The sequence below is a fragment of the Balaenoptera physalus genome, assembly GCF_965194825.1.
Source record: "Balaenoptera physalus genome assembly, chromosome: 15".
Taxonomy (NCBI): domain Eukaryota; kingdom Metazoa; phylum Chordata; class Mammalia; order Artiodactyla; family Balaenopteridae; genus Balaenoptera; species Balaenoptera physalus.
Genome location: NC_138894.1, coordinates 60,593,719 through 60,607,494, shown reverse-complemented (window position 1 = coordinate 60,607,494; position 13,776 = coordinate 60,593,719). Strand labels below are relative to the sequence as shown.

Below are 13,776 nucleotides of genomic sequence, written 5' to 3'. Positions count from 1 at the left end.
TAAGGGACTGTTACTATTAAGGTGATCATATGATTTATTATCCAAAATGGGGCACTTTGGACATAAAAAGTGGCACTATTAAAAATTATGCCAGGACAATGAGTGTTTTACCAGGACTGACTGTCCCAGGCAAACAAGCAGGATGGGTCGCCCTCTTTAGCAACCATCCACTCGTTACACATGAAGAAAACCAGGCACTCATTCAGTCATGCAAATGACTCCACCAGGGAAATGAACCACAGCAGCCAGAATGGACAAGATACCCGTCCAGTGTGGGCTCTGTTTAAATCATTTTTACCCTGTATGGTCATGCTAATATTTACCATCTCCACTGAATAAAAACAGAGTTAAGAGGACTGGCTTCATCTACTTGTTTTTCTTGCCCCTTCACACCTGATCTGTATTGAATCTTTAGGTGGGCCATTTCTATCCCCATCTGGAGTTTGATCTTAATGCTTAAGAAAGAATATGCCTTTCTGTGATAAGTCAAACAGAAAGTCATTCTTCAAATTAATAGAGGCTTCCCTTTTCCCCAAAGGCACAGTTAGTTGGCTTATATGAAAGTTGTATGAATATGTGCCACATCTTCTTTAATCAAGATTGACTCTTAGATCATTCACTGAATCAACATAGCAAAAACAAGATCACTAGCCACAAAATTTTATTGTAGGGAATAATACATATATCCTTCTGAGAAATAGTTCGAGCTATTCACTTGATGGTTATGAACACATCAGGATCTGTTTTATTGGGATATCTCTGGTTTGCCTGGCAAAGGAAAATCATGAGTCAAGTCCAAAAGGCCTGATTTTTTAAAAATATCTATAAAAAGAAAGGATTAAGTACTGCCAGCCCTACTGTCAAGAAACATTGTACAATTTAAATCAAGAAGATAGTTCCATACAAATCCAGCAAGGCATGTTGGCAAGTAGAAGTGAAACAATCTATTATACAAAATGCAAAAGGAGTCAAAGATGAGTTATAAAAAATAAAATTTTGGTCAGAAAATCATTACTACATAAAGCCAAATAAAGATGTCTATTAGTTGCTTTTTTTAAGGGGAAAAGAAATCAAACCGTTAGCTCTCTATTTATCCAGAAGGAATAATAAGGAAAGTGTTCGGAAAATACTTCTGATATTAAGTGAATTCTTTCTCATCTGCTATCTAGAGCTCACAAACATCTGACTTATTCTTGTCAAACTGTAGAAATGAGGGAATAAAAATCAGTGTTTGGCCACCAGTGGCACACTCACAACACCCGAATGAGGTCCAGAGTAATCCTAGATCGGGGAATGTCAATGTTGAGTACTTGGACTTCCACTCTTTCTCCAGGGCCCAGCCCAAGACTCCTTCTCTTCTTCGTCTTAGAAAGTTTTGCTTCTGTTACATTTCGTATGGGAATCAGCCCTGATCTCCCCACTCCTATATCCACAAAAATTCCAAACAGGGTGGCATTCTCGACTTTGCCTGTAAGAACTGTCCCAACCTGCAGGTCTTCCAAGCAGACTATGCTTCTCTTGAAATCAGGTTTATCGAAATCTACAAGGAAAGGGGAAAAAAGACAGTTTGTGTAAATAATAAAGCACTGTTAGACACAACATAGATTAGTGAGTAAGTATGGACTATGTATCGATTGTGTGCCCAGACCAGTATTAAGCCTTGAGGGGGGATGTAAAAGGAGCTGAAGATACAGGCCTGCCTTCAGAGAAAAGGCATCCTAGTTGGAGAAACAGCATGTGCCAAGTAGAAACAATTCAAGAAAATTTACTCAGACACCTCCTTCTCCTCAAATTCTATCTTGCTAGCACGTAAACATTAACACTATATATAAGGACTAAAATTTTAGATTAGAGAGTCTTATTTTCTTCTTTATGAGGAGGTGATGAGAAAGTATATTTGTTCAATGAATATGCAAGGCTAAGTCACAAACACTGAGAAAATAAGACCCTCGGAGATAGAAGATTGGGAGTTTTTCCCCCAGTACCTGAATTCTCAAACTTTTTAAAGGGGGTAGAACATACATAAATATTTAGTCAAACGTGGATGAAATTTAAATGGTCTTCTCACTTCTCTCCATAAATTTTGAGCTCAAGGATCAATTCCTATCCACTTTGAATATATTTATCCAATCAAAATTTATGGATTCTTGATTATGTATTGCTCAGAAACCCAGATCAGCTCCTCATCTCCTTTCTCCTCTTTCAATTCAATTCATACAACATTTCTTAACCCCTATTATTACCTCCTGGCCAGGCACTCTGCTGGGTGCTTGAGAGACAAAGATGAAGCATAGATCTCTGTTCTCAAGTCCCTTACAGCCCTCTTCCCTTGTTCGCTCCAGTACATTTCTCTGTTCATTAACACTGCACACCCAAAGGTAGGCACAAAGCCGGCCAAGGAATCATTATGGCTTTAGTTAAAACAAAACAAAAACAACAACAAATGTTTTATGGTGGAGAAGGTTACAACTCACAATTTAAAGGGGGCTTTTGGATTATCTGTGGATTCCATTTACCCATTTACCCATGCTCCTCTTGGCCCCCTTTCCTAGGATTACTGAATGTTGATTCTAATAACAAAGAACACATTCTATGCTCCAATCTCCATTTACTAAGACCTCATTTTCCCCTCCGCCCATTCCATTTCCTTTTCCTCCACAGCTGTTGCCTTTATCCTGATTACTTGTTGAAGCTATCCTTTACATTTGTATTAACAACTGGTCACCTCTTGGTTCCCCTCCCCCAGCCCAACCATACTGAAATCAAGGTTTTAAAAAAATTCACCTTTTGCCTTTAAAACAAAACAAAAACCCTCTTTAAACCTGAAATCTCATTTTCTTCATAAAAAAGCAATATGTTAACACTGGAATTGATTGTGTAGAATTCCATCTGATGCTGCAGCAGTGAATTCCAAAAACAAAAAACCCACTGAATGCGCCATTACACTGGGCAAGGACTGTGTCAAAGCAAAGTGAAACTAAGTTGTTGATCAGGGTCAGAGGTAGGGTGGTCTCTGAGGCCCCATAGGCATTGTTTTTATGCTTAGAAACTTTTTTTTCCCCTTCTTTCTTACAGAGGTCCAGCTGCTACAGATTCCCCAAGGGTTCCTGATCAGCTGCTTAGTTTAATTTTGCATGGAAAATCAGAGTCAAGAACTACTTAACATGTTTCTGAAGACAGCCTGGGCCACTGAGAAATCAGAAATCCTCCATGTACCAGGCAAACTTTAACACTTTGATTGCCAAGACTACATATTCACTCCTCTGTCATCTGGATGCCTCTGATGAACTCAATTATGGAAACTAGCAACCAGAGTGTTAATAAAATAGAATTGATTATGTCACTGGGAAAACAGAAGACAGGATGAGTATGAAGAAAGAATGAGGCAAGAAAGGAAATAATTTTGAGAAAATGGAGAAAAGAAAAGAGATGTAGCATAAATACTGTAATACAGAAACATCCAAAATACTATCTGCCTCTTCAAAAGTAAGACTGTCTGCCTTCCTTCCTGGGGATGTTTTTAGTATTAAAACGAAAGTTCTCAGACATCTAGGAAACTGTGACTTACTCTAGGGCAAAAGTTTGTTTCAGAGAGATTTATTTGAAATTTCACTTGTCACAGTGATAAACACTGCAGTAACTGGTAAGCTCAGTTGAGAGCCCAGGTGCATCTGTTTCTGCTCAACCAGGTAAGGACCAACTTAGCTGTTGGTTGTTTAACTGAACTATATAATTTGAGTATTGATCTTTGCTCTGAGTCTACAGTGTAACTGGGATAATGGAGCAATCAACACCAAGACCGAAAAATAAGATGGACAAGAAAAGCCAGTACAGAGAATATTTGCCAACCCTCTAATGTAGTGGTTCTAGGCATAGCACCCTCAAATCCCACCATGCTTGAAAACCACTGCTCACTTAGTATTCCTGCTAGATAACACCTAGGTGGAATTCACACATAAGAATACCTGCAAAGGGAGATGGATTTGTCTACTGAAATATTCACTTTGGATGGACCACACAGAGGCTTCTACTCCTGCATTTCTGGCATAGGTCTTACTGTATGTTTCATTTTATTTTTCTCCAACCTTAAAATTAATTTCAAACTTACACAAAAGTTGAGAGAATGGTACATTGAGCTTGCTGGGTAAGCACAAATTCCCTTAAACCTTTTCAAAGAAACCGCCTCAACACAGCCTAACCCAGAATGAAAAGAGCCAAGCCCTAACATGGTATCATAAAACTGGTGTGAGACAAGCACAGATTCATTTAAATCTAAGGGCTTCCTGTTCAAATTTCCTTGGGAAGTAGGTCATTTGATACCTTAATTCCTTCTCACTGGGTCATTGCTCTCAACAACTATGGCTGTTATACTTCCCTCACCATCTACCTGTGCTGAAAGCTGCGAGACTTTTAGTTAGAAGGAAAATCAACAGAGAGATAGTATCTTATTTGTTCAATGTGTTCATTGACATAGAATCCAGGAACTTGGAAGGCTGTAATTTAGGGAGAAGATTCACTTTAGTTTGTGAATCGAATGCTTTACCTTGGACTTCTGACTCTTACGAGGTAAAAACAGTTTACAAAAGGATCATGAAGAATGTGTGCCTCCATGCACATGCCAGCACATGCATGATGCACTTAGTCTAGTGTGATGGGAAATAAGCCTGGGACAAGGGTTCTGGAGACCTGGCTTTTAGCTTCGGCTTTGGATACTAACTAGCTGCAATGACTTTGAAGGAAGGTCACTACGCTTTAGTTTTCTCATGGATAGAATGGGAGAATGGAGAATCCAATGGCTTAGGATTATTGTGAGCTATGCAAGTGAAAGGTGCTGTTATTCAAGTTCAGTTGTTTACCTGTTCGAAAGTCAAAGCTCTCAGGCTGGCTGAGACCATCTATGATGACCTGTAAGGTGTGTACTGTTGTTTGCAATCTTTCTGCAGTTTTCTCTATTCCTTCTCTGTCAAGGAATGAATTTATTTTTTGTTGCATTTCAGGCTTGCCAATCTCACACAGTGTCCCTCCAACAAATGATAAAAACCTGCAGAGGAAAAAAAAAACCCAACACTTATTAATAATATTACTTATTTTCCAATCTCCTTACACAGGTCACTCCTTATTCATCTCAGATCCATATATCAATCAATCAATTGGTCTTTATTGAAAATCTACTATGTGTCCCATGCCATGATAGATGATGTGTCTTGGGGAAAAAAAGGGAGGGGATAACTTTAGGTTTTTGTGCCATTTTCCAATGAATCACCTGCTCAGAATCAGCACCAGAAACGTCTTACAGTGCAATGTTCATTAGAGTTTAGTGTCATATATATTTTCTAAATAAGGATACCTATATTTGCTTCATGTTTCCCAAAATTTCAGTTAGGAAAACTTACTTGAATTTAAATTATCTATTAGGCAAACAATAAATTGATGCTATCAAAATCTGGCAAAACATCCAACAAGCATTGCCAGCTTTTGACAAATAAATCACTCTACTCATATGCCAGATCATTGCTCTTTACTTCTGTGTACCCATGATGACAGCGTTACCTGTGCAAGCATACACTCAACCTAATAATTCTCAAATTCCATCAACAGTCAAGCCTCACATGGACTAAATAATATCAAGTACATTAAGCATTCAGAGTCAACAGAAAAAATATGAGGGGATTATCAAAAAGAAAAAGTAACTTTCTTCCAAAATGGAAGCATTGCAAGCAAGACCTCAATTGTATAATCTTAAGATGAATATTACTTTATATTCTTTACATATTATATAGCTGCAATATTTATAAAATAAAAACATTTGTCTTTCTCAATTTCCCTTTGCTATGTTTACCATTTCCCTTGCTTGTACAGCTGCCTCTCAATTACTTAGCTTTGGAGTTCAGTAATAAGTTAATTAAGAAAAAAACAATTATAGGGTTAAGCTGAATTTCCCTTCAATCTCATCTGAATATTAGGTTGTAGCTTACTTTCTTGATATTCCTTGGCTGGGTATTTTTCTACATCAAGTTCCATTTCCTATGATTAACGGCTCTTAAAAAATGTCAACACAGTAATCAGACAGATAGTGATACTAATGCCCTCAAATCCTTTCCTCTAAAGATGTCTCTGGAATACAAACAGGGGAAAAGGAAACGGAGGCTTGTCTATGATCAGAATTGAGAGGTATCCCATTTGTCAGGTTGCTGCATGATCACAAAAGGAATGCTTGTGATTTTCAGTCTTTTCTTACATTGTTGTGTTCAACTAGAAAAGGCCTCTTCAGTGATAATCTGGTAGTGATAATCTGTTATCTGTTGGAGAAAGCTCTCTCAACTCTCATTTAGCCAGGGGCATCTCTTTGGGTTCGAACGTGCAATCCTCCTACCTTTCCAAAGCCGTATTTTAAGTCAAAAACAGATTCACCAAAATCCAACTTATTTTCTTGAATATATTTTGGTTAAGGGTTTAATGAAAGACCAAGGAGTTGTTGCTTGGGCTCCCTTTTTTAAATGAGCTTCCATCCCAACTGGTGGCCAGTGAGATACACACTTTATCTCTGTGTGTCCACGGCTTCCCTGGCCCACGGAGAGGCAGCGGTATCTGTTAGTGCTGATGGATGAGCAGTAGCACATAAGGGCCCTAGTGATGGGGAACAGCTGCTAAAGTTCTGACTGATGGGGCAGATGACACATGACAACCTCTGCCCACAGCCAACTTCCTTGCACAACTTTTTAAATAAGACAGGCCCTGCTGAGCAGATTTCCCTGGTATTTACCCTCTTGGCTTGACTGGTCTGCAACTGGCTATTTAGCAGAACATCTTTCAAATCCCCAAGATTCTGGCTTACAATCAACTGATAAAATGCCAAAAAAGTATATTCATGAATTGAAAATCTATAATAACCTTGAATAGCATTTTATAACTAATAAAAGTAACTAAAAAGCAGAAACTTCCCAAAGCAATGTACAAGTCTTGGTCTCAATAACAAAAACACTGGCTCAAGAGGCTACTTGGAGTCATAAGGTTTTGTGTGTGTATGTGTGTGCGTGTGTGTGTGTGTGTGTAACTAACTGCTACTAAAGTCACTTCCATATAAAGAATTCTGTTTATAGTGGTTACAGATGTACAAAGAATATTGGTTTGTTTAACCTGGGTGCATATTTCATATATCATTTTCATCCTCACACACACAAGTCTGAGGGCAATGGTAACTGAAATCAATAAAAAAGCACCAAATTGTGTTCCTAGCTAATGCTTCAGTATTGATCAACCCTATTTTTAAATGACTATGGAACAAAGTCAGATGCTTTTTTATTTTGAAAACTTTCTTAAAGTTACAACAGGGTTGCAGAAAAAGGAAAACAGGAAACAAAAGGGGAGAGGGACTATAAAATGAACTGGGAATAGCTTGAGTTTGACCTCTCCATTATTGGATTTCAAATATATTCAACTGTAAATGATAGGAAACAATGTTTTTTGCTCAGTAGCCACTCAATAAACATGCGTTCTTTAAATAACGTAAGAATAATTTATTCTACATTATTCTGAATTTTTACTCTAGAATCGAGTGTGATAAGGAATGTCCAATACACAGTTTCATTTTAGAATTGAGTATAAGAAATACTCAATACAAAGTACTTTCTGGCTCAAAAGTACCATATAAAAACACACTGTATTTTATGTGAACGTAAGACATGTTCTGAAAAAACAGTGCTTGATAGATGTTCTCATTTAATCCTCACAATAATCCTGAAAGGTAGGTATCACATCATACAGAAAGGGAAAATTGATGTTTAGGGAGGTTAAATAACTTGCCCAAGGCCACACAGCTCTTTTCACTAACTGGAGTTTCATGCTATGCATATCAGTGTGTGTCTGTTTATAACCGCAGTTACATCAAAATTAAAGTGCTGTATTTGGTTAAGATATAAAACAATACTTTGGGTAACATTTCACCAACACAATTTAATGGCAGATTAGTTTTAAACATTAGACAGTTAACACTGATAAATCCCACAGAGAATTTATTATATATATGCGTTTAAGTAGACAATTCTCTCAAAAGTCCATACGTTATTAAAATCATAGTCTCATTTTCTCCACTGTCTCTGAAAGGCTTTTTCAGTTTGCTGAGGACTGCTGTCTGACCTGCTGTTTTTATTTAATATGTAATTTCATCCATCTTACTTAAAGTAAGAAAGTAGCATAAATGCAACAAATAAGCACATCATGTTCTTTCAGCACACATCTGCACAAAGTTAAAATACAGACCTTGCAGCAGAAAGACTGCTTGTTTTTCAAACAGAATGCTATATAACCTAAAATCGCTGATATTTTTAACAGAAACTTGTTACAAATTCAAGTTTTCCCCCTCAAAAAATAAGAAAAGTCTTTGTAATATTTTTCCTGAAGAATAAGAAATTCTCAAGATTCATAAGACTTCAGATATAGACATTCAGTTTTATGTAATCATTTCCAGCATGGAGAAAAAAATTTAGGAGCCCAGGACTCATTACACTAAAGCAACATGATACCCCACAGAGAACAGAAGAACCATGGTGATGCAACTCCATCACTTTAAAAACAACTTAATATTAACATGTGCTTTGTGGGCTAAACACACCAGATTTAAGACTCTGCAAAGAACCATGTTGCAAGGGCAAAGTACTTCTAGTTGTCTATCCACTCAGGACACTTTTAAAAGAGACTTTTATACTTTATTTTTATCCATTAGTTTTACTGTTTTAAAGTAATCACGTCAATAAACCAATAAATGCAAGAGCACAGTCATTTCAGAAAAAGTAGTTACAGATAAAGCAGGTCATTATTTGCAATACAGGCAGACATTCAATGATTTAAAAGAGAGCTTACACTCTAAGAGCTAAGCTGGCCTTCTTAACTGTGATTATAGAGGAAGAGGTGGGACACAAAAGTTCGGCAATAATTTGTTATACCAAAAACCACAGATTCTATATATATTTAAAAATTTACTGCTTTTAATAATAAAGACTAAATATAAATTCCAACGTGCCAAAGGAGGGAAACCTGCTACCCCTTTACACTATCTACCAGGAGCTGAAATTCACCCAGGTGAGCGTGTAGCAGCACACTTTAGTTTCGCTTAAAGGAGTGTGACTTTACCACATCTGCTGTTTCAGCAGTCAAATCAAAGGGGTGGCAGTGTGAACTGCACTTTAATCATCATCAAAGAATCTTTTCCAATTTCTAACCTCTTTGTTAAACCGAGAAACTGAACTGGGCCAGAATCCTTAAAAATCTTCGCTGGTGCAAAATCCACAATAGTAAATTCAAGTAGAGTGCATTTACAGAGAGGACCACAGAACAACCGACTGTGCTTAATTAGAAGCTAGTAGGTACCTAGTGAAGGTGATACTGAAATGGCTTTTGCTAGCATATCATCAGCCATGGAAAGTTATAGCAAGTAATTTTTCATAAGAACTTAACAGCTTTTGAAAACTTACATACTGCAGATAAACTTTTAAAAAATGTAACCCTTTCAGAAAGGGTTAACAAGGTTGTTCTGAAAGCCCTTACAGACTTTGACCTGAAAGTATAGTTTTAAATGGTATGCAGCTATCTGGGTGACAGGCGGGCACTTTCAGTGTCATTGCTTGGAAACATTCGGAGTGTCTTTGGAGCACCTCCTGCATCTAAACACACTCTTGGATCTATGAGCAGCAGAAAAAAACAAGAAGAACCAAAAAGGAGAAGCTGCCATAGATTAAGGAATGCAGTTTGTCTTCCAAAAGACTTGGTTTATAAGCATCAGACTTTACCTGCTTCTAACTTTGAAGAACTTAGTAAATGTTTCCTCCTTTTTCAAAAGTCTGTTACATTGATACGTGCACAGAAACTGGATACTCGATGCATGTTGCATTAATTGTATGTAGGAGAACAAACATATTCTTAGAAAGCTGTTTTATTTTATTTTAGCAATTTAGTACAGGGAATTGACTTCATAAAAAAAAAAAGCCAGTTAAAATGTGATATCCTCTAAAAGTGTGAGATTAAGGATGATCTTCTCTTGAGAAATAGTTGAAGAAGACGTTGCTTATATAGTTACATCAAACAAAATATGTAAGATCAGTGAAATAATAACCAATGCCACAAAGAATAAGCAGCATCGATTTGTATGTAGCTTTTCCTATTTCAGAACCACTTACTAGGTATGATATACTGTGTGATTATGATATAATTAAAGCTATAATTTAAAAAACCAAATGTGTGTGTGTATATATATATATATATACACACACACACTCCAAATGAGTGTGAGTATATAAAAATGGGAAAGCATCACGTATTGAAATGTTGTGATTATTGCTCTAAAGATTTCTAAAATCTTATCTTAGAAATTGCCTTAGAAATAAATTTACAAGTGACAAAGGAAAATCAGTTTTATTACACTTGTTAAAACAATAATCCCCGTTAAAAAAACACAGAAAAACCCCAAACAACCCAATTACTCAGTGTGATCATCCTCTTTCCATTGAGTCTGGGTTGTTTTAAACATGCTCATACTTATACACACAGACACACACAACATCCTCAAATGATAAAGATTTGCTAAAATCAAGGCTCTGCAAAGGAATGTGACAAAATGCTAAAATGAATTAAAAATAATTTAGAAAAGTGTTCAGCTTTCTTCAATAAGTATTTATTTACTGTGGAAGAAGACTCTATGAAAGATGGTAACAGAGCTTTTGCCTTGAATAAACTTATTCTAATTTAAGTACTGACAGTATATTGGAATAATCTTCCACTTATATCTGCTCTTTTAGAGGTAGGATTTTATATGCAGACAAATAGATATTTTGAAAGTGCTCAATAAAGATTTAATTCTCTCAACAATTTATTGTGGATATAAATTTGCAGATAAGGAAATCTAAACTCAGATAGATTAAGTGACCTGCCCAAAGTCACATAGCTGAGACCACAAGGTTGTAGCTAAGGTAAAAGTCATGTATCACATCTTCATTAGCATTGCTTACCTCTTAACTCTGGCAGATTTTCAATGTAGACAGAAGATTTAGATCCCAGATAAAATCTGGCACCCAGGACCACTGCCTGGGAGCAATTTATTATTATTTTTTAAACCAAATTCAAAAGGAAAAAGTTTGGCTCTTTTTGAGTTACCAAATAAGAGTTATACAAAATTAAGTTAGTGGTTTCAAAGGCTGCAGACTCTCTACAGCTCAAAAACACTGTGTTCAGAATTCATGTAATTTAATTTACTGTCTGTAAAGCCATAACGTGGATTAGTGCCTGTGCATATTTGAAAGAGGAGGGCAAATAAAAAAGTAGTATTCAAAAACATACCGGCTAGTGATAGCAGAGCTGAAATTAAACAGCTCTGGCACTACTAGGTGGTAAAGCCCATGTACTGGAATAAAGAACTTTCTTCCTCGGGAAATAGCCTTTTTACTATGAATTCCATCCTGTCAAGGAATCCTCCTTTTAAGAAATTGGAAAATGCATTTCCATAAATCTCCCCAGTTGTCCTCTGAATGCGCAGAGCCATTTTTATTCCATTTAAAGAGTGGGCAATTGAGGTCAAAGTGATTTGCTTATGGTCACACAGAGAGTCAGAAGACAGGCTAAGATTAAAATCCATAGCTAGAGTGGGGACAGGAAGGGGAGAAGGGAGATAATGGGAGACTAAATCAATACCCTACTGACTTTCAGGCTCCAGACTGAGTGATCTAAACCTGAAGAAGAGAAGAGAAGGAGAAGGGCAAATACTTTGGAGACTGGAAGAGACTGAAGCAAGCACAACTTAATGGCTGGTCGGCAACTCCCTCTCACTTCTGCTCCACTGGGTACTACAAGGCTACTCCAGATACTCAGGTGAGAAACCAGTGTTTTCTTCAATTCCAGGACCCAGTGTTAACATTAATTAACAATGTTAAATTATATTATAATTTAATTATATCTGGCTCACATGGTAAAACATTTTTTTTCCTCAGAAACTAACAGCTGTAAATCAATCCCCCCCACCCACCACCTTTTCTTTTACGTTAGCTTGACAGCCCCTTCTCAATCACAACAAAAATAATAGCAATGACTATAGCAATAACAATGGTTTACTCTCTCCCAGGTGCTAAGAATTCTATGTATATTAATTCATGCAATCCCATGAGATAGGTACTATTATTATCCTCATTTAACAGATACGGAAATGAGGTACAGGGAGGTTGAATAACTTTCCCAGATCAAATAGGCATGATCTGAACCCTCAGCAGTCTGGCACTGCACTGCCTCCACAGCAAGCTGTGGGAAGTTAGGTACCATCTCAGATTCTTAAACCTCCTATTTACCTCTACTAGCCTTGCCCAAAACTTCATGCAGCGTGTGTTAGAACAGTGTGTAAGACATCAGATATGACAATCAGTTCCTAAGTATCCCACATCCTGGTCATCTGATTCTCAAGTGGGTAGAATCTCTTTCATCATCTTTTTCTTTTGTGAAAGCACTTTCAAAAATATGATGAATGTTATTTCCTGGGAATTATAGTAAGCTGTTTGGGTTTTAAACTATAATATTAACAAGAAAAAAACAAACACCAAAAATCACTTTTAGTAATCTGTCCTTTTATCATCTTTAGGTTTGGTCTCTCTTTTATGATGCTATGTCTCTTTATGAAAAGGCAATCTAATATTGTCTAATCATAGTTCCATAGAAGAAGTTAATGTGCAGTAACTAACTGATACACATCCTAAGACATCACTTATCAAAAGCCAGAAAAGATTCTGCCTTAATTTTCATGTCCGAATGCTGCCAACTCTGGTGAGGCAAGTCCAGAAAAATTTAAGATCTTTCAAATTTGCAAATAACTTTTTAGGTCTCTTTATCAAATCTTCATTTATTTTATAGCATTTGTAGCTGGGTTTCTTTTCAGGAAAGTTTCCCACAGAGAAACATGTTTTTATCATTGTAGAAATTAGTTGGCACGTGAATGCAGAATAAAGCTGTGGTGAATTTTAGATGTGGGAGGTGTGCTAGACATACACATTAGACTGACTTACCCCTCAGAAAAATTACAAATCACCACAAGTCATGGGCCTTCTGAGTTGCTCACAGTCAAAACTATGAATACCAATGCTCTACTGCTGCCATTTTGTTTTGTTTTTTTTAAACAAAAACAACCTCAACTCCCTGTATTACAGCTGCTTATTAGCTAGAAGGCTTCTCTTCTTGCTGGGCAGAAAGCTAAAGCTGGGAAGAATGTGATAAAACCTCTGAAAGCAATGCTAAAAAAAAAAAGAGTTCAGAGGTGCTCAATCCTTGAACAGGAATGGGAAAGAAACAGAGATTGAGATCTGCTCAGTCATTAAAGGTCTTCAGTATGGGCCACCAGTCACTGTCTGGTTTGACTTATGTTAGCTCCATGGCAGAGAGCAAGGCAGGACCTCCGAAGGGACTCTCCACCCCCTTGGCTCCCAACTGCTTTTAGCCCAGAAGCACCAGTTGGGATCCATGTATTCATTTATCTAAACACAGAATCCTTGTTGGGTTAATTCTACTTTTGTGGGTTTTCTCCCCACCAGCTTCATTGAGATATAATTGACACATAACATTGTATAAGTTTAAGGTGTACAACCTGTTGATCTGATACACTTAACAACTGCAAAATGATTACCACCACAGCATTAGCTTAACACCCCCATCCGGTCACATAATTACCATTTCTTTTTTGGAGGTGAAACATTTAAGATCTACTCTCTTAGCAACTTTCAAGTATATAATAGAATATTATTAGCTATAATC

The 13,776-nt window shown here is 37.0% G+C and overlaps 1 protein-coding gene across 2 annotated transcripts in view; it reads right to left on the bottom strand.

The window, feature by feature from the left end:
* Positions 1-644: 644 nt before the first annotated feature.
* The window catches only part of SRBD1 (S1 RNA binding domain 1), a 236,043-nt gene continuing 222,911 nt past the window's right edge, over positions 645-13,776 (bottom strand). For both annotated transcript variants that reach the window (XM_082427667.1, XM_082427668.1), the window contains exons 20-21: positions 4,857-5,041; positions 645-1,540 (exon numbers count right to left, since the gene is read on the bottom strand). In XM_082427667.1, coding sequence (XP_082283793.1) covers positions 1,251-1,540; positions 4,857-5,041 — 475 coding nt within the window. In that variant the 3' untranslated portion in view covers positions 645-1,250. The remainder of the gene's footprint in view (positions 1,541-4,856; positions 5,042-13,776) is intronic.